The sequence below is a fragment of the Myxocyprinus asiaticus genome, chromosome 2 (genome assembly GCF_019703515.2).
Source record: "Myxocyprinus asiaticus isolate MX2 ecotype Aquarium Trade chromosome 2, UBuf_Myxa_2, whole genome shotgun sequence".
NCBI lineage: Eukaryota > Metazoa > Chordata > Actinopteri > Cypriniformes > Catostomidae > Myxocyprinus > Myxocyprinus asiaticus.
Window position 1 is genome coordinate 61,855,125 of NC_059345.1, and position 26,476 is coordinate 61,881,600.

General features: G+C 38.4%; 2 protein-coding genes across 2 annotated transcripts in view; both read right to left on the reverse strand.

Annotated features, from left to right (window-relative positions):
- Window positions 1-4,287: 4,287 nt before the first annotated feature.
- On the reverse strand, window positions 4,288-7,100 carry dusp19b (dual specificity phosphatase 19b). The gene is made up of 4 exons (XM_051719564.1): window positions 6,805-7,100; window positions 5,163-5,209; window positions 4,819-4,971; window positions 4,288-4,728 (listed from the first exon to the last, which is right to left on the reverse strand). The coding sequence occupies exons 1-4, from the start codon at window positions 7,028-7,030 to the stop codon at window positions 4,546-4,548; spliced, it is 609 nt and encodes a 202-aa protein (XP_051575524.1). The 5' UTR covers window positions 7,031-7,100; the 3' UTR covers window positions 4,288-4,545.
- A 933-nt stretch (window positions 7,101-8,033) lies between these two features.
- capn1 (calpain 1) overlaps window positions 8,034-26,476 on the reverse strand; it is a 65,624-nt gene continuing 47,181 nt past the window's right edge. The window contains exons 6-22 of the mRNA XM_051719701.1: window positions 25,654-25,822; window positions 25,384-25,467; window positions 23,340-23,425; window positions 23,153-23,227; window positions 21,759-21,919; window positions 19,434-19,594; window positions 19,334-19,345; window positions 18,570-18,781; window positions 17,873-17,912; window positions 17,706-17,771; window positions 17,549-17,606; window positions 15,516-15,580; window positions 14,628-14,696; window positions 13,980-14,058; window positions 11,431-11,547; window positions 11,004-11,062; window positions 8,034-8,962 (exon numbers count right to left, since the gene is read on the reverse strand). Of these exons, the coding sequence (XP_051575661.1) occupies window positions 8,936-8,962; window positions 11,004-11,062; window positions 11,431-11,547; window positions 13,980-14,058; window positions 14,628-14,696; window positions 15,516-15,580; window positions 17,549-17,606; window positions 17,706-17,771; window positions 17,873-17,912; window positions 18,570-18,781; window positions 19,334-19,345; window positions 19,434-19,594; window positions 21,759-21,919; window positions 23,153-23,227; window positions 23,340-23,425; window positions 25,384-25,467; window positions 25,654-25,822 (1,540 nt within the window). The 3' untranslated portion in view covers window positions 8,034-8,935. The remainder of the gene's footprint in view (window positions 8,963-11,003; window positions 11,063-11,430; window positions 11,548-13,979; window positions 14,059-14,627; window positions 14,697-15,515; window positions 15,581-17,548; window positions 17,607-17,705; window positions 17,772-17,872; window positions 17,913-18,569; window positions 18,782-19,333; window positions 19,346-19,433; window positions 19,595-21,758; window positions 21,920-23,152; window positions 23,228-23,339; window positions 23,426-25,383; window positions 25,468-25,653; window positions 25,823-26,476) is intronic.

Here is a 26,476-nt window from a genome sequence, read left to right on the forward strand (position 1 = left end):
CCTGGCAAAAATTGTGTCCAGACAGGATGATTTTTATTGTTTACAGCAGTGAGAATGAGATATTTTTTAGTGAGAATGAGAATTCTGTGGGGAAGTGTTATAATAAGAATAATGTCACCATGCAAAAATCGTAGTGGTTTTAATACAAAATATGATTTTTTTTCTTCTTCTTTCTTTTGTACATTTTTTTTCTCCTTCATGAAAAATCATCTTCAGGACTTGTTCAGGAAACACCTTGTAGATTGTCAAAGAACAGTCTTATAAATATTTTATTTATTCAAGGCACAAATGAAATGATAGTTTAAAACACTTCCACATTACAGTTTCCTGAACTGTTTGTCCCAGAGTGACAAACCTTAGAGTGGTAATTAAGATTTCAAGAGAAAGACTTGTCACAGTTTTCACAGCGATGCGGCTTCTCTCCAGTGTGAATCCTTCTGTTTTTTCTAAAGAACTGGCCTGACTATAAACCGCTTATTGCAGAGATTACAGACACAATTATTTTTCTCCTGTATGAGTGAACTTATGCATCTTAAAAATTCCTTGAGGGTAAAAGTCTTCCCGTATACATCACAACAAAAGGGTTTGCTTCCAGAATGTCTCAGTAGATGCGTTCCTCGCCGGAAACTCTTCCCACACAGCTCACAGCAAAAGGCTTTGACTCCTGTGTAAAGTTGCTTGTGGGATTTGAAGTTATTGGCGTGTACGAATGTTGTGCCACAGTTGCCGCATCAAGCAGAAGCTCTTCTCACATGTGGAACAAGTAAACTGTCTCTCGTGACTTGCCATGTGATTCCTCAATTGGTTTGGCAAGCGACACATTTTCTAAAAGAATGTTTATTTGTGAGGTTTTTCCTCCTTGTGGACACCTGGTGGATTTGTATGAGATATCTGCTGCCGAAGCATTTTATCAGGTATATTCAGATATATTGCACTCTTTGCAAGTGGGCAGTGTATCCACTTTGGAATTTCTGCTGGTGTCTTCTCAAGTTGTTGAGTTAGGTTAATATTTTACCACTGGTTTTTCATCCAAGTACACTTGTTTATTAAGGTTCATAGTGATATCCAATCCAACGTTGTTTATTCCCATTGTGTTTATTTCCAACTGTGCCAATGTGCACTGCGCCACTGATTCAAAATTAGTGTTTTGTTCAGTTTGGCTGCTTCAAAATATACATTTGAGGTATGACTGTGTGTAATTTATGCTGTAGAACAAAACATCCACGTATCGTCAAGTAATGTTTACCAAAGACGTTATTTTACACATACAGGTGCATCTCAATAAATTAGAATGTCATGGAAAAGTTCATTTATTTCAGTAATTCAACTCAAATTGTGAAACTCGTGTATTAAATAAATTCAATGCACACAGACTGAAGTAGTTTAAGTCTTTGATTCTTTTAATTGTGATGATTTTGGCTCACATTTAACAAAAACCCACCAATTCACTATCTCAAAAAATTAGAGTATGGTGACATGCCAATCAGCTAATCAACTCAAAACACCTGCAAAGGTCTCTCAGTTTGGTTCACTAGGCTACACAATCATGGGGAAGACTGCTGATCTGACAGTTGTCCAGAAGACAATCATTGACACCCTTCACAAGGAGGGTAAGCCACAAACATTCATTGCCAAAGAAGCTGGCTGTTCACAGAGTGCTGTATCCAAGCATGTTAACAGAAAGTTGAGTGGAAGGAAAAAGTGTGGAAGAAAAAGATGCACAACCAACCAAGAGAACCGCAACCTTATGATTGTCAAGCAAAATCAATTCAAGAATTTGGGTGAACTTCACAAGGAATGGACTGAGGCTGGGGTCAAGGCATCAAGAGCCACCACACACAGACATGTCAAGGAATTTGGCTAAAGTTGTCATATTCCTCTTGTTAAGCCACTCCTGAACCACAGACAACGTCAGAGGCGTCTTACCTGGGCTAAGGAGAAGAAAAACTGGACTGTTGCCCAGTGGTCCAAAGTCCTCTTTTCAGATGAGAGCAAGTTTTGTATTTCATTTGGAAACCAAGGTCCTAGAGTCTGGAGGAAGGGTGGAGAAGCTCATAGCCCAAGTTGCTTGAAGTCCCGTGTTAAGTTTCCACAGTCTGTGATGATTTGGGGTGCAATGTCATCTGCTGGTGTTGGTCCATTGTGTTTTTTGAAAAGCAAAGTCACTGCACCCGTTTACCAAGAAATTTTGGAGCACTTCATGCTTCCTTCTGCTGACCAGCTTTTTAAAGATGCTGATTTCATTTTCCAGCAGGATTTGGCACCTGCCCACACTGCCAAAAGCACCAAAAGTTGGTTAAATGACCATGGTGTTGGTGTGCTTGACTGGCCAGCAAACTCACCAGACCTGAACCCCATAGAGAATCTATGGGGTATTGTCAAGAGGAAAATGAGAAACAAGAGACCAAAAAATGCAGATGAGCTGAAGGCCACTGTCAAAGAAACCTGGGCTTCCATACCACCTCAGCAGTGCCACAAACTGATCACCTCCATGCCACGTCGAATTGAGGCAGTAATTAAAGCAAAAGGAGCCCCTACCAAGTATTGAGTACATATACAGTAAATGAACATACTTTCCAGAAGGCCAACAATTCACTAAAAATGTTTTTTTTTATTGGTCTTATGATGTATTCTAATTTTTTGAGATAGTGAATTGGTGGGTTTTTGTTAAATGTGTGCCAAAATCATCACAATTAAAAGAACCAAAGACTTAAACTACCTCAGTCTGTGTGTACTGAATTTATTTAATACACGAGTTTCACAATTTGAGTTGAATTACTGAAATAAATTAACTTTTCCACGACATTCTAATTTATTGAGATGCACCTGTATGTACCAAAAGGCCATTATAAAAACCCATAGGAAAATTCAGAGGGAACCCATGGCGAATTAGATTTCTGGGATCGCCTACAAATTGACATCATGGCAGAACAGCTCTATATTGCTGCCAGTGGCGAATGATCAATCACATGAGCACCTATGGGCAAAGATGGCAGCCTCCACAGAAATTCTCTTATAAAGGACAATCTAAAATTGCAGAAAGCGCAACGGTCCACTGGGATTACGCGAGTCTTCTAAGCCAATCATATACAGTATACATTCACTGAACACTTTATTAAGAACACTATACTAATACTGGGTAGGGCCTCCCTTTGCTCTCAAAATAGCCTCAATGCTTCATGGTATGGATTCCACAAGATGTTGGAAACATTCCTTTGAGATTCTGGACCATGTTGACATGATTGTAACACGCAATTTCTGCAGATTTTTCAGCTGCACATTCATGCTGCGAATCTCCCATTCTACCACATCCCAAAGGTGTTCTATTGGATTCAGATCTGGTGACTGGGAAGGTCACTGAAGAACAGTTAACTCACTGTCATGTTCATGAAACCAGTTTGAGACAACTTTTGTGACATGGTGCATTATCATGCTGAAAGTAGCCATTAGAAGATGGGTAAATTGTGGCCATGAAGGGATACACATGGTCAGCAACAATACTCAAATATGCTGTGGCATTCAAGCGATGATCGATTGGTATTAACAGGCCCAAAGTGTGCCAAGAAAACATTCCCCACACCATTACACCACTGTCACCAGCCTGGACTGTTGACACAAGGAAGCTTGGATCAATGGATTCATGCTGTTGTCACCAATTTCTGACTTATCAATCTGTGTGCCTCAGCAGAAATTGAGATTCATCAGATCAGGCTACGTTTTTCCAGTCTTTAACTGTCCAGTTTGGCTGACAATAGTGGAACCCCTATGTGGTCTTCTGCTGTTGTAGTCCATCCTCCTCAAGGTTCGACGTGTTGTGCATTCTGAGATGCTATTTTGCTCACTACAAATGTACAGAATGGTTATCTGAGTTACCGTAGCCTTTCTGTCAGCTCGAACAAGTCTGACCATTCTCCGTTGACCTCTCTCATCAACAAGGCATTTCCATCCGCAGTACTGCCGCTTACTAGTTGTTTTTTGTTTTTGGCACCATTCTGAGTAAGAGCAACAATTACAGAAATACTCAGACCAGCCCATCTGGCACTAACAATCAAGCCACGGTCAAAATCACTGAGATCACATTCCTAATTCTGATGGTTGATGTGAACATTAACTGAAGATTCTGACCCATATCTGCTTGATTTTATGCTGCCACATGATTAGGTGTACAGGTGTTAGTAATAAAGTGCTCACTGAGTGTAATGGTCCTCACATCTATGAACCACGTTGAGTTTTACAACAGTAAATCACAGTTTGCAAAATACCACAGAAGTGGGTAGAGCCGTAAAATTAATCCTGTCACAAGATTTTTATTGACTTCTGACTATATAAAACAGCACATTTTTCTTAGTAAACTCCATGCATTGTTCACTCAAAAGGATTAATGTAAAACATATAGAAGATTAGCAGACAAGCTGTTAATTCATTAAGAGATTAGCTGTTTCCTTACTAAAGCAGTTTATTCAATGTACTGAAGCATTACCTCCATCACCACCTAGTGCCTAAAATGTAGAAAATTATAAAATCATTCATATGGTAGGTGTTGTATCATGGATGATATTTCTTAAGCTGCCTCATAAAGCCTGGGTTTGGCTGGATGGAAGGTCTGGCATTTTTTACAGTGCTGAAGGCTTCTTCAAATGACATTTTCTCCTGGGACATAAGAAAACCGATGACAACAGATGCAGAGCGAGACACCCCAGCATTACAATGGACCAGTGCCACTCCACACTGGGAAGAAATGCAGAAAATAAAAATTAGTGAAGCACATTTACCGCCTACACTCATTCTACAGTATATCTACCTTATCCACCTACACACCTGTTGACTGGCTTGGTTTATGAACTCAAAACATTCAGGGAAGTAGGAGGTGATGTCTGTCTCTGAAAGATCCAACATGGTAACGGTCTTATATGTAAAGAGGTCTGGGAACACATTCTCAACCCCATAGGCAACATTCAGCACATGAGTCACCTACAACACACAGGAAAGCAGGAAGCGCACAGGGGAATGTAAAATGAAGCATCAACATGTATCTGCTTGTTATTTTTTTAAGCAATATGACAAAATAATAATACAATATAAAAATATGATATATACTTAACTATTTTAAGAAATATAGACATAACCAATTTTACAGAATGGGCAAAACAAATTTATATTACCTTAAATTTCTTCAAAGTGTCTATGTCATGGGCAGCATCCTGTGATGCTGAAAACAAAAAAATGTATAATTGGACAGATATTGCAAAAAATACCATATTAACTATAACCAAAATACTATTGTTACTGTAACAGAATGCATCAGTCTGGTTCCAGAAGTAAAAATCCCATACATTTTTCCATAGGTGAATTGATCTTCAACGATAACTTATAAACCTTTAAAGACTGACCTACCGTGAGCCCTGATATTTTTTATCGATGATATATGCCTTTGTTGAAGTCGTCAGTAAACATTATTTCAACATCATTGTTTTAAATTCATGTTTAATAGTGGAATTCCTGATGAACAACTACACTACCCATAATCCTGAAGAGAGAACAACCAATCAACGAATAGCCACCATAAAAGCCTGCAAAATCAGTCCAGCAGTGAAGCCTTTATTTATTTCTTTTTATCACACATTATACATTTGCACATTTACAATGAAATAATTTTTTTCACATATCCCAGCTAAGCTGGGGTCAGAGCGCAGGGTCAGCCATGATACGGCACCCCTGGAGCAGATAGGGTCAGTGGCATCTTTGCGGTGCTGGGGCTTGAACACCGACCTTCTGGTCAATAAACAAGAGCCTTAAACCCTGAGTCACCACTTCCCTGCGCCAGCGAGCACCCACTTCCATGACACACTGTGAATAACACAATCGAGTCAGACTCCCTACACCCTTAAATTACATATATACTTATATATATCGGAATATTTTGCAGTAAGCTTAACATTTTTCTACACTTATAATCAACAACCTTAAATCAATAGTTTTTATTCGGTTATGTCATTCGCAATGCTTCATGGGATTGTAGTTCATGCCCTCGTGAAAGACGGTAAATACATTGTACCTTTATCTTTTTGTCTGATTTTCAAATAATTCTTTGCTTGAAATCAAAGACTGTAATGTTCTGATTCAACTCGGAGCTGGTTGGTTTGGTTCATAGCTGACAACTCTTTAATGAAGGATTTTATGAAAAGTCTATGGAAGACATGAATGGGAAAAATACTTCCGGGACCTAGACGACTGAAAAAGTGGGCGGGCACTGTTGCGCTCTATTGATCAATAATTTAACAACTTCATTCAGACCTGTTTGTACCAATTAATTGAGAAGAACCGTCTCAAAAGAAGGATTCACTCCCAAATCGGAAATGGCTATGGTTATTATATAAATCTACATAAGCTCTTAAGAGCATTATTTAGGTGATTAAATATTCGAAAGCAGAGCTTAACTAGAAGAAGATATATTCACGACTGAAATGTCCATGACTTTTAAGATTTTTAATATATATATATATATATATAATATCCATAAATGTTCCAGGCCTAGAAAACACTATTTAAAAATTCCCTGACATTTCCTGGTTTTCCATGACCATGGGAATCCTGGATGGATATTCCATATGAATTTGTTATGATTTTACACTAGTAACAATAACTGTAGCTACTGTTTATCATAGATATACCTGGACATCACTCTCAAAATGTACCATGGTATTACCATGGTTTTGGACAGTATCACGATGGTAATAACATGGCATTCTTTGAAGTTTCTTGGATTGCCCTGTAAATACCATGGTACATTTATATGATACGCACAGAGTAAGAGGAAGGGTCTAATGGTGCCCACTTGCAGGTCCAGGTTCAAGTCCTGCACAAATCCGCACGACGCGTCACTATCCCGCTCCGCATCATCTGCGACGTGAAAATCATCGCCGATCCGCGTCTCTACCAGTTTCCTCCCAGTCACTGTCGTCACACGGGTACTCTGCTTTCTTAAATGCGATGTGGAGAACCCCTCTATCTCCTGCCCCAGAGATTTCATCTTTAACCATGTGTAATGGTCAACAGATTTATTCCTGATCGCAGCGCGGAACTAAAGAGAAGGAGCGTGGAAATCAAGAGGGGAAACTCAAATTTGGGGCGCCTTTTATTGCAAAATAAAAGTCCCATTAATTTGTTTCAGCGCCTTACAAAACTACCATATTTTACTGTTACTACTCTAAAATCAAAATACATTAATAAGGAATTTCATTCAAACAGCATAAAAAGCTTTTGGAATTTTTATTGGATTTTTATTTTTATGGAAATAGTTGCTACTGCCGAGTTAAAGGGATAGTTCACCCAAATGAAAGTTTTCTCATAATTTACTCACCCTCATCCCTGATAGCACATGAAAATCATCCAGCCGTCTGTTTAATGTATGTGTGTTTACAACTGGAAGACATATTTTAAACGTTTTTGCTCATCTGCAATATGCATGCCAATAAGTATGTCTCGGATGTTAATAAGACATGCAGCAGACGTCTTTGAGAAGTTTATGATTTAGAATGTTTGTAAATCTGATCTTTATGAGATGCATCAGATTGTGATGCTTTCCAGGTGAAAAGATCTAAAACTGAGATGCCATCCCAGATGTGTATGACTTTCATTAAACACAAATGAAGATTTTTAGATGAATATCTCAGCTCTATAAGTCTATACAATGCAAGTAAATGATGGCCAGGACTTTGAAGCTGTAAAAAGCAAATAATGGCAGCATTAAAGTAATCCATTTGACTCCAGTGGTGAAATCCATGTCTTCAGAAGTTATATGATAGGTGTGGGTGAGAAACAGATCAAAATGTAAGTCCTTTTTTACTATAAATCTCCACTTTCATTTTCACTTCCATATTCTTCTTTTGTTTTTGGTGATTTTCTTTGTGCACATCGCCACCTACTGGGCAGTGAGGAGAATTTATAGTAAAAAAGGACTTAAATTATGTAAATGACCTGATGTTCCGGTTTTAGTTGATGCAAGACACTCTTAAACATGATCTGGGCAAACATTTCTCATTTTAAAGAAAGTTTATTGAAAATGCACAATTTAAGCAAAAATAAAGAATATGGCTTTCTATGTTCTTTTATTTCCAATTAGGAACAGTATAGTCATGTCATGGTTACTTTTAGTTTTCTAATCAAAGTATATACGATTTCTGTTCATTCCCAGTTGTGTTGCTAGTGTCTACAGTATATTTATTTAATATGACTTTTGGCATTGCTCATATTAACAGAATTTAAGGAATGCATATGTAAATAAAATGTTCATCCCTACCAGCTTTTTAAAAAATCCTTTGGTTTTTCAGTACATCTTGACAAATTGTGGCATAAAACGTGTATGAAATTCAGTCCAACATGGTGATAAAAATAAACATATTCTCTGAGTAAAACTCTGGGCTTTAACAACAGTAACATGCATAGGATCACTACACACCAGCACATGCATTTCTTATACAGCAATCTTTATGTATGCATCATTCCAGATATGACATTCATTGAAAAATATAATGCATTGCATGTTCATAAAATGTTTTTGAAGATTTTTAAGAATGATTGGAATTGGCGATGAGTAACTGACATATTTGGCACAGGAAGTGTAAACAGAGTTTTGTTTGGCAGTCCAGGTGACAATACATGCAGCTCAATCCAGAAGTGGCAAGAAACAGTTAAATGTCTATCCTGAATGTCTTGGTAATGGTCTGTACATTTCTCCTGGCTTTAGGAATACTCACTGATGGCACAGTATTTTGTAAAGCATGTTCAGATTGCAGGTACTGTAAACAAAGCCTTATTACTAAGGTCATAGTAACAAAAGTAAATAGTTTGAAAAAGAAGGCACTAAAGAAGGAGAGGCAACAACAGTCTCAATGCCAACACTGGGCATGGAGGCACTGGAAATCCACCCGTTATTTCAGGTAAACATGGTCAGAGAGATCCACTGTAAAGGCAGAGAGAGATAGTATATTAGGTCACAAACATACTCTACACAAGTACACAAATACAGACGCAAATGCTTGGCCAATGTTTGCATTCATGTACAGTACACCGATGAGCCAAAACATTATGACACCTCACAGGTGAAGCGAATAACGTTGATCATCTCCTAAAAAGGCCAAAATGTCAAGGTCTGGGTAAGTTAACAATCAGTTCTCGTAGTCAATGTGTTGAATACAGGAGAAATGGGCAGGAGTAAAGACCTGAGCGACTTTGACAAGGGCCAAATTGTTATGGCCAGATGACTGGGTCAGAGCATCTCTGAAACGGCAAGGCTTGTGGGTTGCTCCTGGTCAGCAGTGGTGAGTACCTACCAACAGAAGTCCGAGGAGAGACAAACCACAAACCAGCGACAGGGTGTTGAGCGCCCAAGGCTCATCAATGTGCGATGGCTACTAAGGCTAACCAGTCTGGTCTGAACTGACAGAAGGCCTGCTGTGGCAAGAGTCACAGAAAATTTTAATGATAGTTACGTGAGAAATGTGTCACAACATACATTGCACCCTGCTGTGTATACGGCTGAGTAGCCGCAGACGGGTCAGAGTGTCCATGATGAGCCCTGTCCACCTTCCAAAGAGCCTACAATGGGCACTCGAGTGTCGGAACTGGACCTTGGAGCAGTGGAAGAAGGTCGCCTGGTCTGATGGGTCCAGTTTTCCTTTACTTCACGTGGACGGCCGTGTATGTGTGCACCGTTTACTTGGGTAAGTGATGGCACCAGGATGCACTGTGGGAAGACGGCAAGCCGGTGGGAGTGTGATGCTCTGGGCAATATTCTGCTGGGAAACCCTGGGTCTGGCTATTCATGTGGACGTCAATTTGACACATGCCACCTACCTAAACATCGTTGCAGGCCAGGTACACCCCTTCATGGCAATGGTATTCCCTGACAGCTGTGGCCTCTTTCAGCAGGAAAAAATACGGCCTGTCACACTGCACACATTGTTTGGGAATGGTTTGAGGAACATGATGAAGAGTTCAAGGTGTTGCCTTGGCCTCCAAATTCCCCAGATCTCAATCCGATTGAGCATCTGTGGGATGTGCTGGACCAACAAGTCTGATCCACGGCGGCTCTGCCTCACAACTTACAGGACTTGAATCAGAACGAGCTTTATTGCCAAGTATGCTTACATATACAAGGAATTTGTCTAAGTGACAGAAGCTTCCAGTGCACAAATAATACAGCAACAAGACAAAGATAATAAAAAAACTGAATAAAAATAAAAAGCGAATAGAAAATATAAGTATATATAGAAATACACAATAAGACAATAAATGTAAAAAAAAAAATTCTATTATATATATGTATATATATATATATATATATATAGTGCAAAGGAATGTAATGGCAGAAGAGGTTGGATGTGTTGGATAATATAAAAAGACTAATCGGTGTATTGCAAATAATTATTGCTCAATGGGGCAGTTTTAAGTGTTCATGAGATGAATAGCCTGAGGGAAAAAACTGTTCTTGTGCCTGCCGGTTCTGGTGTTCGGTGCTCTGTAGTGCTTGCCAGAAGGCAACAGTTCAAACAGCTGTGTGAGTGGGGTCCAGGGTGATTTTTCCAGCCCTTTTCCTCACTCTGGAAATGTATAGTTCTTGAAAGGAGGGCAGGGGGCAACCAATAATCCACTCAGCAGTCCGAACTGTCCTTTGTAGTCTGATGTTCAATTTCATAGCTGACAATTATTGAAGTGCAGGTGAAGAATATGCTGTTAATGTCTTGGTACCAGATACCACAGGACATCTTCAGGGGTCTTGAAGAGTCCATGCCTCGGTGGGTCAGAGCTGTTTTGGTGGCAAGCGGAGGACCGACATCATATTAGGCAGGTGGTCATAATGTTTCGGCTCATCAGTGTACTTGTGTAGAGTATGTTTCTAGCCCTGTTACATGTAGCATATTTATGGCAAGCTGTAATTGCCAGAGGTTGTAAACCAAGTTAACATTAATTTAAGAGAAATGTTTATGTAAGTGAAGTGAAACCTGAAAGAATGTGAGCGACACTACTCCATCATTGTCTGTGTCAATGGTCTTGAAGGTCTCTGAAAAACACAAAGGTCTTGGTTAGGACATCCTACTAGCTTTATGTCATGTTCACATCATGTTGGAATTACTGTAATTACGAGATAACTCTTGAGTTTCTACTCTTAGTTGTTTACTTCTTTGGAGAAATTATTTGTGTTTATGGCAACATGCTCATAATGCCAAAATGTATCCATGTCTAGCTTTGTTGTTGATGACAGTAAAATACAATTCATTTAAGAATAACTAGGGAAAAAAATATTAATAGATATAATACAATATATTTAGAGAGGGAAATACCAAACTACCTCAAACCTTTGAAGCCAAACCTTAAAACGTGGTTTAAAACTTATAAAATCGAGTTCTATGGCATTAAATGGCGGCTTACTGAACATGGTCTCCAGTCGCACTAAACAGGTAACAAAGTTGTCGAAATCAACAGAGAAGTCCTCTTCTGTGTAGCGAAGAATAATCAGCTGGAACAAATGATTGGTCAGCTTAAAACCTGAACAGAGAGAAATTGAGAGTTAGGACAGAAAGAAGAATGGACAATGTTGACAAGAGACAGGCTACTGAATTGGGTTGTGCAAAACTACAAATTGTTAAAATTGAATAGTCGGTGGGTTGTCTGAACAACTAGTTAGTCGTAAGGAAGCCGTGTATACTGTATAGGCTGGTTTAGGGTAATGTCCAACACACAGTTCAGATGGGTTTTTACTGGGGTGTTCACATAAGATGCTTTCTTGTGATCAAACAGCTGGATGGAAACAGAACACAGGGGTCTCCAGATGCGATTTTGAGATTTGAACTATTTTAACTACACATCGTCTTTAAAATGAGACGCTGAAAAAACAGCGTGAGACAAGATACAATGGTCAAAGACGACAGGTTGTGTGTGTATGGAAGCCCATTTCTGCCACATAATAAAAAAATTGTGCTATAGTATCATGAGATAAAAAGTTTTGAGATAAGTCATAATTATGATATAAAAATTCGAAATGAGACACTAAATCATAATTATGCGATGACTTTTTAATCTCATAATTATGACTTCTCAAATATTTTACTTTTTAAATCTCATAATATTGATTTTTTATCTCATAATTATGATTTAGTATCTCATAATTATTAGGAATGTCCCGATATCATTTTTTTGAGATCAAGTACGAGTACAGATACTTTCTTTCTGATACTCACCGATACCGAGTCGGATACCTGTTTTTTTGGTTTTCTTTTTTTCTGAACTCCATATCAAATGATTATATCAATTTTATCATCAAAATGGTGTTTAAAGAAATGAGTAAATTAAAACTTTAAACAAATGAAAATATAACAATTAATTTACAACATAATTGTGACATGGGGGCGTGGTCATGTGTCGGTCTGCGGGAGAGGGAGAGCGGTAAGTGAGCCAGGTGACGAGCATGACCAGGTGACACATGACCACGCCCCCCATGCCACAATAATATTGTATTATTTTTTTATCAAATGAAGTGCTTATATACAAAATCTAACAGCACAATCCAAAATACAGCACTGAGTTATATTTTGTCAAATGAATTGCTACATAACAGAGCATCACAGATGTGAGATATTGCTTAAATGTAATACAATTACCATTGTTTTATTATTATTATTATTAGTAGTAGTAGTAGTAGTAATACAGTGAATATTACACAACTTTACAATAGAGATATATTTCGGTCATACTTTTTTCATTTAAATTGAGCTTTTATTTTGATTTTTAAGTGTTTCTGTGTGATGACGGTAGCTTTTCAGTCCGAAAAAAAAAAGAATTGCAAAAAGCCTGCTAATTATTTAAATAAGTATGTACTCTTTATGTGCCTCACGTTTCACTCAGTTCACTGTCATCTGCTACAAACAAAGTGCTCGATGCTCATGACAGTGTTTTTCCCTGTATGAGCCAAGGAGGAGCTTTAAAGGTACGTGCGGTGCAGCTGGCATTGGCACAACACTGTCTCCACACATTCACTAGTGCTGTGCTCACATTTGAAGCGTGTTGCACATGCAAAGTAAACTATTATTTATCTCATTAAATTGCAGCTACCTCACTAGGACATAATGACTAGAATTTGTGGACTGAATGTTTACGTAATGACATTTGTACATCAGATGGTATCGGTTTTTGGTATCGGAGCATTTTTAAGAGCACAAGTATGAGTACATGAGTGTGGTATCGGACCCGATTCCGATATCAGTATAGGGACATCCCTAATAATTATGATTTAGCATCTCATGATTTCGATTTTTTCTCCAAAATGTTGACTTTTTAATATTATAATTTTGAATTTTATCTCATAATTATGACTTTTGATCTCAAAATAGACTAAATTCATGATTTTGACTTAGATTTAGTATTTCATAATTAAGACTCAGAATCTCAGAATTATGACTTCTGATCTCATAATGACTTTTTTGTCTCATAATTATGACTTTGTATCTCATAATTTTGACTTCCAAAGGACTTTTTTTTCATAGCCCTCACAAACAAAATGCAGACCTGAAGATTATGCATGATAATGAAATGTTGTTCACAGCAGGCGATTTAAAGTCAGACAAAAATTATCTTGAAATGTATCGTTTAAGTACATAGGCATTGCTTTGATGGCTGTTGCCGCAGTGCTTAAAAAACGGTGAAGTCAGAGATGCAACTTCTTGAAGAGCATTTACAGAGCTGACAGTCTAACAGCACACTAAAGCACAGCATGTTGACAGCATGCCAAAAATCGCCTCTGAGAAGCTGTCTCTCTTATGTCATTCTCTTTAAATCATTGCTAAAAATATGAAAGCTACAACAAAAAGTATTTAAAAAATCTAGGTCAACATCACTTATTAGCTGGTGGACGGCTAGTCGACCATCCTGACCCATCTCTACTAATTAATAAAGTAAAACAAAAAAAATTTCAGGCTGTGTACCTGCAGCTTCCAGAGCTTGTCGCATCTCATAAGAGCTCATAGTACCAGATTTATCGAAGTCATGATCCCTGAAGATCTTCTGTAAATATACGGCAGGGGAAAGGACAGAGATAAAGGTGGAACAGTTAGAGAGTTGAAAGTGGTCCTGTTTCTGTTTCTTTCTCTGAAGTCCACTTATAACGTTAGTCAAGGTTTCTTGTTTTTCATAACCATTTTTCACCTCTCTCAAACCATAAGAATTAAATGGACTGTACAACTGTACCCTTTAAGATTTATAAATGTATACGTTATGTTATGATTGTTATGACTGGATACCTCTTCATAAGCACAAAATAAGTTACAACGCACCTTGTAAGTTGTTAAGTAAATGTGGGCGGTCGTATGCTAATGAGCTCATGGTTGTGACATCAGCACCATGACTGTTTCTAAATGAGCTGTTTTGGCAATTTCGCTTGAATAAATGATCTAGGCTGACTGAGAAGGGAGCATTGTGTTGTAAATGTTAGAGTATGTCTACATAGTACATCAAAAAATTCCTGTTTTCCATTTTCTTGTTTCCATATGACTCCTTTAAGACATCAGTACAACACTGTATAAGAGCATTTGTTGTAAATAACATCTCTAAATGTAATGACAGTATCATCTCACCAGGTAGCGTTTAACCTTTTCCCACAACACATGGAACTCAGTAAGTCCAAGCTTGCCGCTTCCATCGGTCTATGAACATGTGAAGGAAAATAAGAGCAGGACAAGCAGAGAGACAGACAGTGTAAAGGTCTTTTCACACAGAGAGCAAGTATTGTGCTACGCAAAAAAAAAAAAAAAAAAAAACAACATTGGGGAAATTAAACATTTGCCTGCTCCATTTTCTCCTGTTAGCTCACAAGCTAACCAGTTGGCATATTAGCTGAGCAAACCGCTAACTTCTCTTCATTTTCATCACAAGGATTTCACTGGTTATTTGAAGTGGGCCAGCGTGCCTTACATTGGGCGTCTTGTAGTAGTCTTGCAGGACACAGACAAACCCCTCTCAATATATTGATATAAGAGCTTAATTTAAAAAAAGTCGGGCAGCTCTTTTCAAATGTAAGTGCTATAGGTGCCAAGAAAGTTGTTCCTCATGATTAAATAGTACTTTTTAACAACACCAGGGAAAATTATTTTCATGTTATTGTTAGTACGTCATACATATGGGTCACAGGACAATGCCCATGTTCCTGGGTATAGTATGTCCAGGAATGGATTTATACTGCAAAACTGCATACCTAAAAATGTACTGTATTAACAGTCGAGAAGTTCATTCTTCATCAAATGTAGTACATGCTCTGAAAGTACAGGAATTAGAATGCAGCTTTTGTTTGTGATTAATATCACTTCTCTGCTTCGTTCTTGGTGTGAACAGACCTTAAGACAGTCAGGCAAAAGAATGGCATGGGTAGAAAGGTGGAGCAAAGACCAACCTGGGCTGGTTTGCACACAGACAAAAAGACACACAGAACTATGAGGCAGACACATTTTTTTTTTTGGAAAGGATACGTCCATGAGGTTGATCATGCTACGGCAAGCCTCCTTACCAAAGCCATCTGTCTTCAAATCTTTATCTGAGAATAAAGACACAAACAGTGAGAATTAAAATGTTATAGAAAAGTCTTAGCTCTGTTCAAAACCCTAGTGAGCAGCCTGCCTAAGGTATGACGCAAAGACCAAACAGTAGTCGGCAACATTATGCTTCCTTTTAAAGCCCAAAGTATACTTTCGGTTGTCCGTGTTGCTGATCGCTCAACGCACAGTATGCGTGGCGCTAATTCGTCATTATCACAGTCTGCGCGCAGCCCAGATTTTTCCGACACAAGCACACAAACAAAAAATCTAGAGTTCGAGCAAACTAGCCCCAAATTTGCCACAAATTCATTATATTCGCATGCAAATGAGCTTGTGATTCGCAGTAGATGTTTGCCAGAAGTTTTGGCAACTTTTGGCAACAATGGACAATTTGCTGCAAGTCTGCAGCAAAGCTAATTTGCATGTGACAATAATCAGTGGTGAATTTGCAGTAAATTTGCCTTGAACTCTCAATTTTTTGTAAGGGCAGTCCTCGTCTGTGCGCACTGTGGGCGCATGCACCAGCCGTTGACTGTACTAAAAGAGTATCACAAAGCAGTCGTAGTCCGCATGCGTCTGAGCGTGTCATTTCTGCTTGCGGTCACAACAGCAGAATTTGAAAGGCAACGCGGCCGAAAACAGAAAAACTAAGTATACCCGGGCCTTAAGAAACATTTGGCCAGCACTACATATATTCTTCATGCATAAGGCAATCCCAGAAATGCAAGATGGAGTCAAGAGAAATTATAAATATACTTGTATTCAATACTGCAAAGTAAAAATAAAATAGCTTCAACTATTTGCAAATTGATTATTTCATCCCATATGGTTTATTTTATGTTCCATGTGCTTATTAGCATTTTGAGTGGTTAGTTGAGCTACAACAAATTTTTCGCACTATTATAAAAATGAATTCAAACTTGGCATATCATGTTTGGTTACGACACATGTGAGAACCAATGGCATTTGCTGTCAATTACATCAAACCTGGCATGATGTGTCTTCACATGCCAAGTTGGAATTTGCAAATGCGCAAATGAGATTCGAGAGTTACAGTGGAAAAGAGGTTTAGTGAATAAGAACTTGTTTGCAATTAAATAAACTGTTTGCCTTAACCCCAAAGCATACTTCGGTTTTGACATGAACGCTAAGTGTCTGCGTACAATCGAACGCTCAGTCTTTCAAAGTAGACTTTATTTGACCATGTAAGCATACACAAGTGTTTGGCACATGCACGCTACGACTGCTATGAGATACAGGACTATTTCTCTTTAAGAGTTTAGACCCATAAATATGCCTTTATATTCCTTCAGACTCGAGTTATACAAGTGCAGGTATCTCCTGACCTCCTCAAACCTGGTTCTTGTTTCCACCTTCGTCTCCTGTTGTTTAGCAGTGATTACATCTTCTAGCTTTTTCTTGTGAAAGCAACGGCTAAACTGTTACTGTTGCCACCTTGTGGACTCACTTATTAGTGCAGATAATTCCAGGCGCATACACATAGTAAGCAGACGCCTTGCGTTCATGCGAAAAGAAGTGTACTTTGGGCTTTGGCAACACTATTAAGGAGTCCAAGGAGTTCTAATTTACCTGAAAAGAGTTATTAGGGTAAGGGGTAGGTGTAGGGTTTCAGTAGGACTCCAAATAAACAAACACAGAGTGTGAACGTCGCATGCAGCTCTTACAAGACTTTACGTAACCAGGAGGTTTACCTTCTACACACAACCCGAGTTCAGAAGACAATTTTTTGGAGCCGTTTTCTTCACCAGAAATGCCATGTGACTAATCTCTATTAGAACTACTTGCAGCAGACAGGGAAAAACAAGTCTCATTTTGCAAGAGCATATAGAGATGAATTAATGTATTGATAAATATTCTGCCATTACCAGCAACAAAGCCAGTTAGAATGCAGCTGCCTCATGTAGACTATTAGAGTTTGCTCTAATAGAAATTGTGTCATAACTCACGTTTGCTGATAATTCTGTTCAGTATGGTCTGCAACTCTGTGGCACTGATCTCCATGTCCTACGAATCACATTCAAGCACAAACATATATGTGTAATGTGGTAATGCATCATAATATTCAACCTCTAGACAGGAGTTATTAATTGGATTCTCTCTCACCAGACCAGCCAGCTGTCTGAAGAGACTCTTAAACCCAGCATCAATCTGATTCTCATCCAGATGTTGCTAGAGAGAGAGAGAGAGAGAGAGAGAGAAAGCATATAAATGTGTCTTTATCAAATCATATAGCTATATCATGTAGCTATATCTAATCACTATCTCCTCACCTCATCAGGGAGGTCAGCTATGACCTTATCATCCATTTCCCTGAAGGACACAAATATAAAATTAAAGTAGATTTATAAAATTGATTGTTTCGACTTTAAATTGTGATTGGATTACCTACGTTTAAAGTTGTAAAATGGCTAGAAACATATACCTGTGGCCGCACATTCTATCTATATTAATGCAGCCTCTCATGGCTTATTGCTTAATTTGACATTTTCTGAAGAAAATGTGAGTGGTGCTTGCCTGTGCAAAACCCAATACCACAATACTAGGGTGTTGTAGGTGCCAGGGTACTGCTATATGATTACTGGTTTTCAGAGTACTATGAGCACACTGTTACAGTATACATTTGCTAAAGTGTTCTGAGTGGTTAATAGGGGACAGGTTAATGATTGCATGCTTCGTTGACCAAATGCTGTAACTACACTGTGTAGTGCTTCCAACCAGCATGTTTTAGCATGCTACGATTCACTTTCCCTAGTTAGTACATAAAAAAATAAGAGATTTATTTGAGTTACATTGACCTGTCTAATTTTGTTGGGTTTACCCAATTCAAGGGAAGAAAAACAGACATTTGCACCCCACTATAAATTATCAGTGATCTGTATTTTGGCATAAGCACAAAAGACTAAACTGGACTAAATTTGGCAAAAAACTAAATGATGTAATCATCTCATATTCTCCCCCGTTACTTACTCAGAATTGGCAGGTTTTTCTGAGAAAACCCGGAGGACGAAGTCAGCCTCTTTGTTTGGCTCGAAGGTAGACGGTACTATGATGTATTCACCCGCTGGCAGCCGGAAGCGTGTGCTCACCTCCCTCAAGTTGATGAAGAGCTCGGAGCGAGCGCTGGACGCATGACTGAGGAAGAAGTCTCTCTTCAGGTGCACACCCGACTTACCCAAATACTGAGACCAGAGACAAGAAGAAGGAAAGAGAGAGAAAACGAGTATACAAAGCTGCATTTCTTGACACAATGCACAACATATGAAGAAATCTGGAAATAATTTAGGTCTTGTATCACCCTGAATTGGGTGCATTAGCGATAAATCCGTTGCTTGGGCCAATGGTCAATTATACATTTTAGCGGTTACTAAAATGTTTGACCACAAAGTGTTGGTATTGACCAGAATCAAGTATTCCAGAGAGCCTTTACATAGAGCTGTAAAGGTTGTGATTAGTAACTTACTAACAGATCGGAAATCTCTATTCTATATACCCAATGGAAATTCCTGAGGGAACCCATGGTGAATTAGACTTTGGGGTTGGCCTAGAAATTGACAACATGACTGAACAGCTCTCTAATCTGTAATGGCTCCTCAAGACAGTCTTATTTACATTTTCCCTTAACAGATACAGTTCTCGATATTCAATTGGATTTTAAGACCTATACGAGTCTGATCTTCTCACAATCTTAAATTCAAAGTGCTTTTAAAAGGTCCTGGCAGCTCTCATCGTACCTCTCTTGGAACCTGCAAAAAAAGCAACAAAACAAACATTCAGAACAGGAGCAATCAAGCAAATATACAAATAGAATCCATTCAAAAAAGTCTCACTGACCTCATAAATGACAAATCCAATGGTCTCTATGTCTTGTCCTTCTCTTCGCTTCTTCCTGCGGTTTTTCTGCATCAGTGCCACCAGAAAACTGCATTCTGATTGGCCAGAAGAATCGGGGTGTGTCAGGCCTATCTTGAATTGAGGATTGATCCAGAATGTGGCTGTGATTTATAAGAAAAACAGAGGCCAGGTTGACAGAATACTGCCATGCAAAGGCAAAACACAACTCAACTATGCTCATAAGCAGAGAAATTACAGTAACTACAAAATCCACACTAAAACCAAGTAACTGAAGCCATTTATTTTGGTGATCACCTAGTGTTGTAGTTACTGCATTTTGTCTCTGTAGAGCAGAGTAGTTAGAAAATGAAAAAGCTTTCACCAGCAACTTACAGTGAAACACAACGGAGATATTTAGCATAATGGCTGTTCATCACAGAAATTCATAGCATATGACTTCAGAAGACTTATAGCATTTTATATTTGAAATATGGAATATGGACTGCTTTTATGGCAATTTTATGTTATTTGTGAAGCTAAACTGTCACAGTTTGAGCTTTGGTCATGGAAAAGAGCAGCATGAACATGCTACAGATCTTTATCACAATCTGTGTGTCGTCATATCCAGCTTTGATTAGGATTGTTATTGAATCTTGACAGTTTTGATAAACCTTGTCGACTTAATATCAGTGTTGGGTGTATTCCAATTACAAAGTAATTAGTTACTATAGTCTAATTACTTTTCAGTCAGAAAAGTAGTGTAATGCATTTCATTTTAAATTCTTGTAATCAGATTATAGCTACTGAATTTCAATTATTTTAATCAATTTTAAGTACATTATAGAGTAACGCTTATTTCTAATATATTATTTGTATAATACTTGAATTATGGCCCCATAATGAGTCAGTGTGAAGGAGAAATGTGAGGTGCTGAGTGTATGACTTGTGTGAAGCAATGAACAAAGAAATATAGATATTATTTTGAATTTGTTGAGCGGGAAAGTGTTTTAGAAAGTAAATTAAAAGTAATTAGTAATGTGATTACATTTTAAGTTAAGCAATTAGTAATGTGATTACAATTTTATAGAAATAATAAGTAATTTGTAGTGGATTACTATTTAACATTTTTACCCAACACTGCTTACTATGACCTTACTATGCATATGATCTCCCATTTAAGAATTTTTGAAGCCATTGTAGAAACTCACTATTCACAGTCAGCCATGAGTAATTTAATCCATGAGTGAAAGTGTCCAATAACAGGGCAGTTACTGAGATTAAGAGAGTAGTATTCAGCTGGTCATGTGATTCGAACATGGCATCCCCCATGAAGAGACCCTCTCCTTATAGAATACAACAGCTTTTATAGGGTTACTGATATCACTGGATTCCTCATCTTATGTGATTGTTCATGATTTTAAACATATGTTTCAAAATTACTATTCATTTCTTGAGTAAAACTTTTAAAATCAGGACAAAATGACTGAGTGCACCTTTAAATGTAGTAAAATGTGTTAAATGGAGCTAAGGCTACTAAACTATTATTGGTAGCTGAAAGCTTTCCCATATTAGCCAAAATATGTAATAAACATAGATGTAAGTGGTGGGGGATGTGCAGAATTTGTGAACGACACATTGCAATTCTGCCAGTTCTGCATGCCCAGATTCTGTGTGGGCCTGCTTATTATATCACACCCTATCTACACCGGATGGATCCACTGACTTCAATGAGTTGAGGCTGGCTACACTGAAATCGTCGAAGTAAACATTCTAAATGACGTGCAGATAGCACGGACCAATCAGCTGTGAGTTCGAGTATTAGTGAATTTTCTGTCACTATAACGTTATAAATTTAGACAAAATAATAAAAAAAAAAAAATTGCAAAAAATTTTTTGGCTAGACTTATGCTTCTATATAAGGCGGAAAAGCATCACAGTCTGTGAAAATGATCCGTTATATTTATTGCATTTCTTTAATAAAAAAGCAGTCAAACTCTGTGTAGTGCTGCCTACACACATTCATATTACACTTCAAAATTATAAAATGTGAATAATTAAATTTTTTTTTTTTTTAGAAGTATTTCTGATGCATTTTTAATCAATAAACAACAATAAATTAGCTTGGCAAATGCAGAAGTGTGATAAAGGCCTACAAAATCCTTTTGTGTTCCATGAAAGAGAGTCATACTGGTTTGGAATGTAGTACACATGAGGGTAACTATTCTTTAAATAAAATAAACAGATTTCCATTAACAATCACCTTTCTGATGACTCTGATCCAATGATTTACTTTCTCACACACACACACACACACACACACTGCACCTGGGTAGTTCCTGCAGCCGCCGGCAGTACTTCCTCTCCTCCACTCCCCCTGATAGAGCGATGTGCTCCATTTCTTCTCTTGACTTGCCTGCAGAGCATCTGCTGTCAGATTACAGATCTCCAACCGAGTGAACTCACGCAGGAAATCACTGAACGACATCCTGAAACAGAATGCCATTTAAATGAACAGTGCCCAGAAAACACAATATAATCTTGCCCATCACAGCAAGAGCTGAATTCAGTAGGAAACACTGCATTGCAGTAGTCCAGTCTTGAAATGACAAGAGCTTGGATGGCATATTCAGACAGGAAATGTCTGATTTTCCTGATGTTGTAGAATGCAAATATAAGAATATAAGTAATGTTTACATGTATTAGGTAATCTTGTAATGGATTAACAAGTACAGGTCTGCATAGGCAACTTAACCTAACCTTGTTAATTTGACAAGACAAACCCAGATGACCCGAACTGATCGGTACAGTCAAATTCGAGACAAAAAACGAAATCGCTCATTCTTATTATCCTTTTGGATTGAGTAGACGCACAGACTCTCACAGGCTTTGACACAAAGTGTGTTTATGTATTTACATTAAAGTTCAAATTGAAATATTTATAATACCAATATTCATTTTTACATTTTCTGTGTTGCTTGTCCACGCAAAACCTTGTCGCCACGATGCTAGGGTGATGTGGTTGGTTGGTTGTAATTCTATAATCGGAATTTTTACATCAAATTTCACTGCAAAAAATTCAAAATAAAAATTCTGCTGTTTAAAAACTCTAAATAATAAAATATGCTGCTAAAATTTTCGTTTTGTTAAAGGTGCACTCAGTAACTTTTGTCTTTTTGTCATCTTGGATTTACACTGACACCTAGCGGCTTGGATGCAGCATCATTTCAAATCAATATTTTTCGGTTTCAGATGCCATTGTAGAAATGTAGTATTCACAGTCAGCCATGATTGCTTTAATCAATGAGTGAAAGTGTCAAATAACAGGACGGTTACTGAGATTAAGCGAGTAGTATTCGGCTGGTCATGTGATTCTAACATGGCAGCCCCCATGTGCGGACCCTCTCCATGTAGAATAAAACAGCTTTTATATGGTTACTGATATGACTGGAGTCTTAATTTTAATGTGAGTGGTCATGATTTCCTACATGTATTGCAAAAACATTTTTAGGAGTCTTTAGGAGTTTAACTTTTTTTAATGAGGAAAGAATTACTGAGTGCACCTTTAAATGTCACATGTGTAGAATTCAAATTAATTTATTTCAGATTAAAAGTCATTGTTCTAGCTCCATGCCACACCTCTAATAACTAGTACCACTGGCAGTTTTTAGATGGATGATGATTATTCTTCACTGATACACCACTGATCATGATCCACTCACCAGAACTCTCCGTCTTCGCTGCGGTTCTGTAATCTGCCCCTGACAGAGCGGTCCACATTGTCCCATTCCCGAGAGCTGAAAGATTTCAGTACTGTTATCAGATCAGTATAGCTCCACGTAGAACACAAGGAAGTAAGACCACAGTAAGAGCGTAGTATCTATGTGCACGCTTGTGTGTTTATCTTACTCATCGCTCCAAGCTCCAGTCCACTCCACTTCACCCCAGGGGTTTCTGATACGCACCAGTTTAGTCATGTTTCCCCTGTATACCACCTGGTACACAGACACATTCAAAGACCTTTTAGCACTTTTATCAATATTTGCAGTTGTGGGGACATGAACAATGTTTAAAGCATGACAGGTACTTAAAACATCCAAATTCTGCCTGATCTGTCTGCAAAGTTTTGGATAGTAAATGTTTTAGTAAGTAAGGTTAGTAACTACAGTGCATCCGGAAAGTATTCACAGCGCTTCACTTTTTCCACATTTTGTCATGTTACAGCCTTATTCCAAAATGGATTAAATTCATTATTTTCCTCAAAATTCTATAAACAATACCCCATAATGACAACGTGAAAGAAGTTTATTTGAAATCTTTGCAAATTTATTAAAAATAAAAAACGAAAAAAATCACAAGTATTCACAGCCTTTGCTCAATACTTTGTTGAAGCACCTTTGGCACCAATTAAAGCCTCAAGTCTTTTTGAGTATGATGCTACAAGCTTGGCACACCTATTTTTGGGCAGTTTCTCCCATTCTTCTTTGCAGGACCTCTCAAGCTCCATCAGGTTGGATGGGGAGCGGCGGTGCACAGCCATTTTCAGATCTCTCCAGAGATGTTCAATTGGGTTCAAGTCTGGGCTCTGGCTGGGCCACTCAAGGACATTCACAGAGTTGTCCCGTAGCCACACCTTTGTTATCTTGGCTGTGTGCTTAGGGTCGTTGTCCTGTTGGAAGATGAACCTTCGCCCCAGTCTGAGGTCCAGAGCGCTCTGGAGTAGGTTTTCATCAAGGATGTCTCTGTACATTGCTGCATTCATCTTTCCCTCGATCCTGACTAGTCTCCCAGTTCCTGCCGCTGAAAAACATCCCCACAGCATGATGCTGCCACCACCATGCTTCACTGTAGGGATGGTATTGGCCAGGTGATGAGCGGTGCCAGGTTTCCTCCAGACATGACGCTTGACATTCAGGCCAAAGAGTTCAATCTTTGTTTCATCAGACCAGAGAATTTTGTTTCTCATGGTCTGAGAGTCCTCCAGGCGGGCTGTCATGTGCCTTTTACTGAGGAGTGGCTTCTGTCTGGCCACTCTACCATACAGGTCTGATCGGTGGAGTGCTGCAGAGATGGTTGTTCTTCTGGAAGGTTCTCCTCTCTCAACAGAGAAATGCTGGAGCTCTGTCAGAGTGACTATCGGGTTCTTGGTCACCTCCCTGACTAAGGCCCTTCTCCCCCGATCGCTCAGTTTGTCCGGGCGGCCAGCTCTAGGAAGAGTCCTGGTGGTTCCAAACTTCTTTCATTTACGGATGATGGAGGCCACTGTGCTCATTGGGACCTTCAATGCTGCAGAAATTTTTCTGTATCCTTCCCCAGATCTGTGCCTCAATACAATCCTGTTTTGGAGGTCTACAGACAATTCCTTGGACTTCATGGCTTGATTTGTGCTCTGACATGCACTGTTAACAGTGGGAACTTATATAGACAGGTGTGTGCTTTTCCAAATCATGTCCAATCAACTGAATTTAACACAGGTGGACTCCAATCAAGTTGTAGAAACATCTCAAGGATGATCAGTGGAAACAGGATGCACCTGAGCTCAGTTTTGCGTGTCATGGTAAAGGCTGTGAATACTTATGTACATGTGACATTTTTCATTTTTTATTTTTAATAAATTTGCAAAGATTTCAAACAAACTTCTTTCACGTTGTCATTATGGGGTATTTATTTGTAGAATTTTGAGGAAAAGAAATTTAATCCATTTTGGAATAAGGCTGTAACAACAAAATGTGGAAAAAGTGAAGTGCTGTGAATACTTTCCGGATGCACTGTATATTTTTTTGGGTATAAATGTTAAACTAAAAAAATGTCCTATAACGTTCTGGGAACAAAAAATTGTTAGTTGAGCTTTGATATGCTATTTAAAAAGTAAATTTAGGAAGTACTAAATCTAATATCACATGGCATTTGGGCCCCAGCCTTTTTGTTGTCATTGTTTTGGTCTCTGGCTCACCTCCTCTGCTCCAGTTACTGAGTATGCATGACCTTTGACCAGCTTCTTGAAGGTAACTGCCTCCATGTCAAACTTACTGGTGATCTGAAGGACAAAAGGTAGTGTAACACTATCACACGCTGAATTATATACAGTATAACTGTATAATGTAATATATTAAGCAAAATAATTATTCTTCCAAAATTAGCTTGTTCCCAGAAACTCTTTGAAGCTTTGACCACAAAAAATACACAAAGTTAATAAGAAATGCAGAGTGAAATCAGTCCTCACATCTATAGAGCACCCCAGCAGCGAGCCCCTCTCAATAGCTCGGCCAATGATGCTGAAGAGGTCAGACGGTGCTTTATTTAACTCATACATCTCTGTGACCCCGCCGGTGAAATCCTCAAACCCCTCAGATGTACTGCCACCTGACAGAGCTTCATAACAGCCGTTCAGTCTGATGTACACACAAAAAGTGATATAGGACCAAATAAATAGATTTTTCTGTGCAAGATTCAAATTCACCAATCAAAATACCAAAATGTACAACCCAAATTCCGAAAAAGTTGGGACAGTATGTAAAATGCTAATAAAAATAAAAAGGAGTGATTTGTATATTATATTCACACTTTGCTATATTGAAAGCACTACAACTTAACATTATATGATGTTTTACCTTGTGAATGTCTTTGTTTTGTTTTTTTAATGTTCAGTAATTTCAGATCAGATGATTGCAACACGCTCCAAAAAAGTTGGGACAGTCGAGTGTTTACCACCGTGAAACATCACCATTTCTTCTAATAACACTTTTTAAGCATTAAGGCACTAAAGACACAAGTTTAAATGTAAAAGTGAAATTTTCCCCCATTCATCCATTATGCAGGTCTTCAGCTGCACAATTGTAGGGGGTCTTCGTTGCCGTATTGTGCGCTTCATAACGCACCACACATTCTCAATTGGAGATGGTCAGGACTGCAGGCAGGCCAATCTAGCACCCACACTCTCTGCTTATTTGGCCAGTATATGGTTTGAAGTTGTCCTGCTGAAAATTCTGGGACGTCCCTGGAAAAGACGGTGCTGGATGGCAGTAAATGCTTTTCCAAATTGTTTA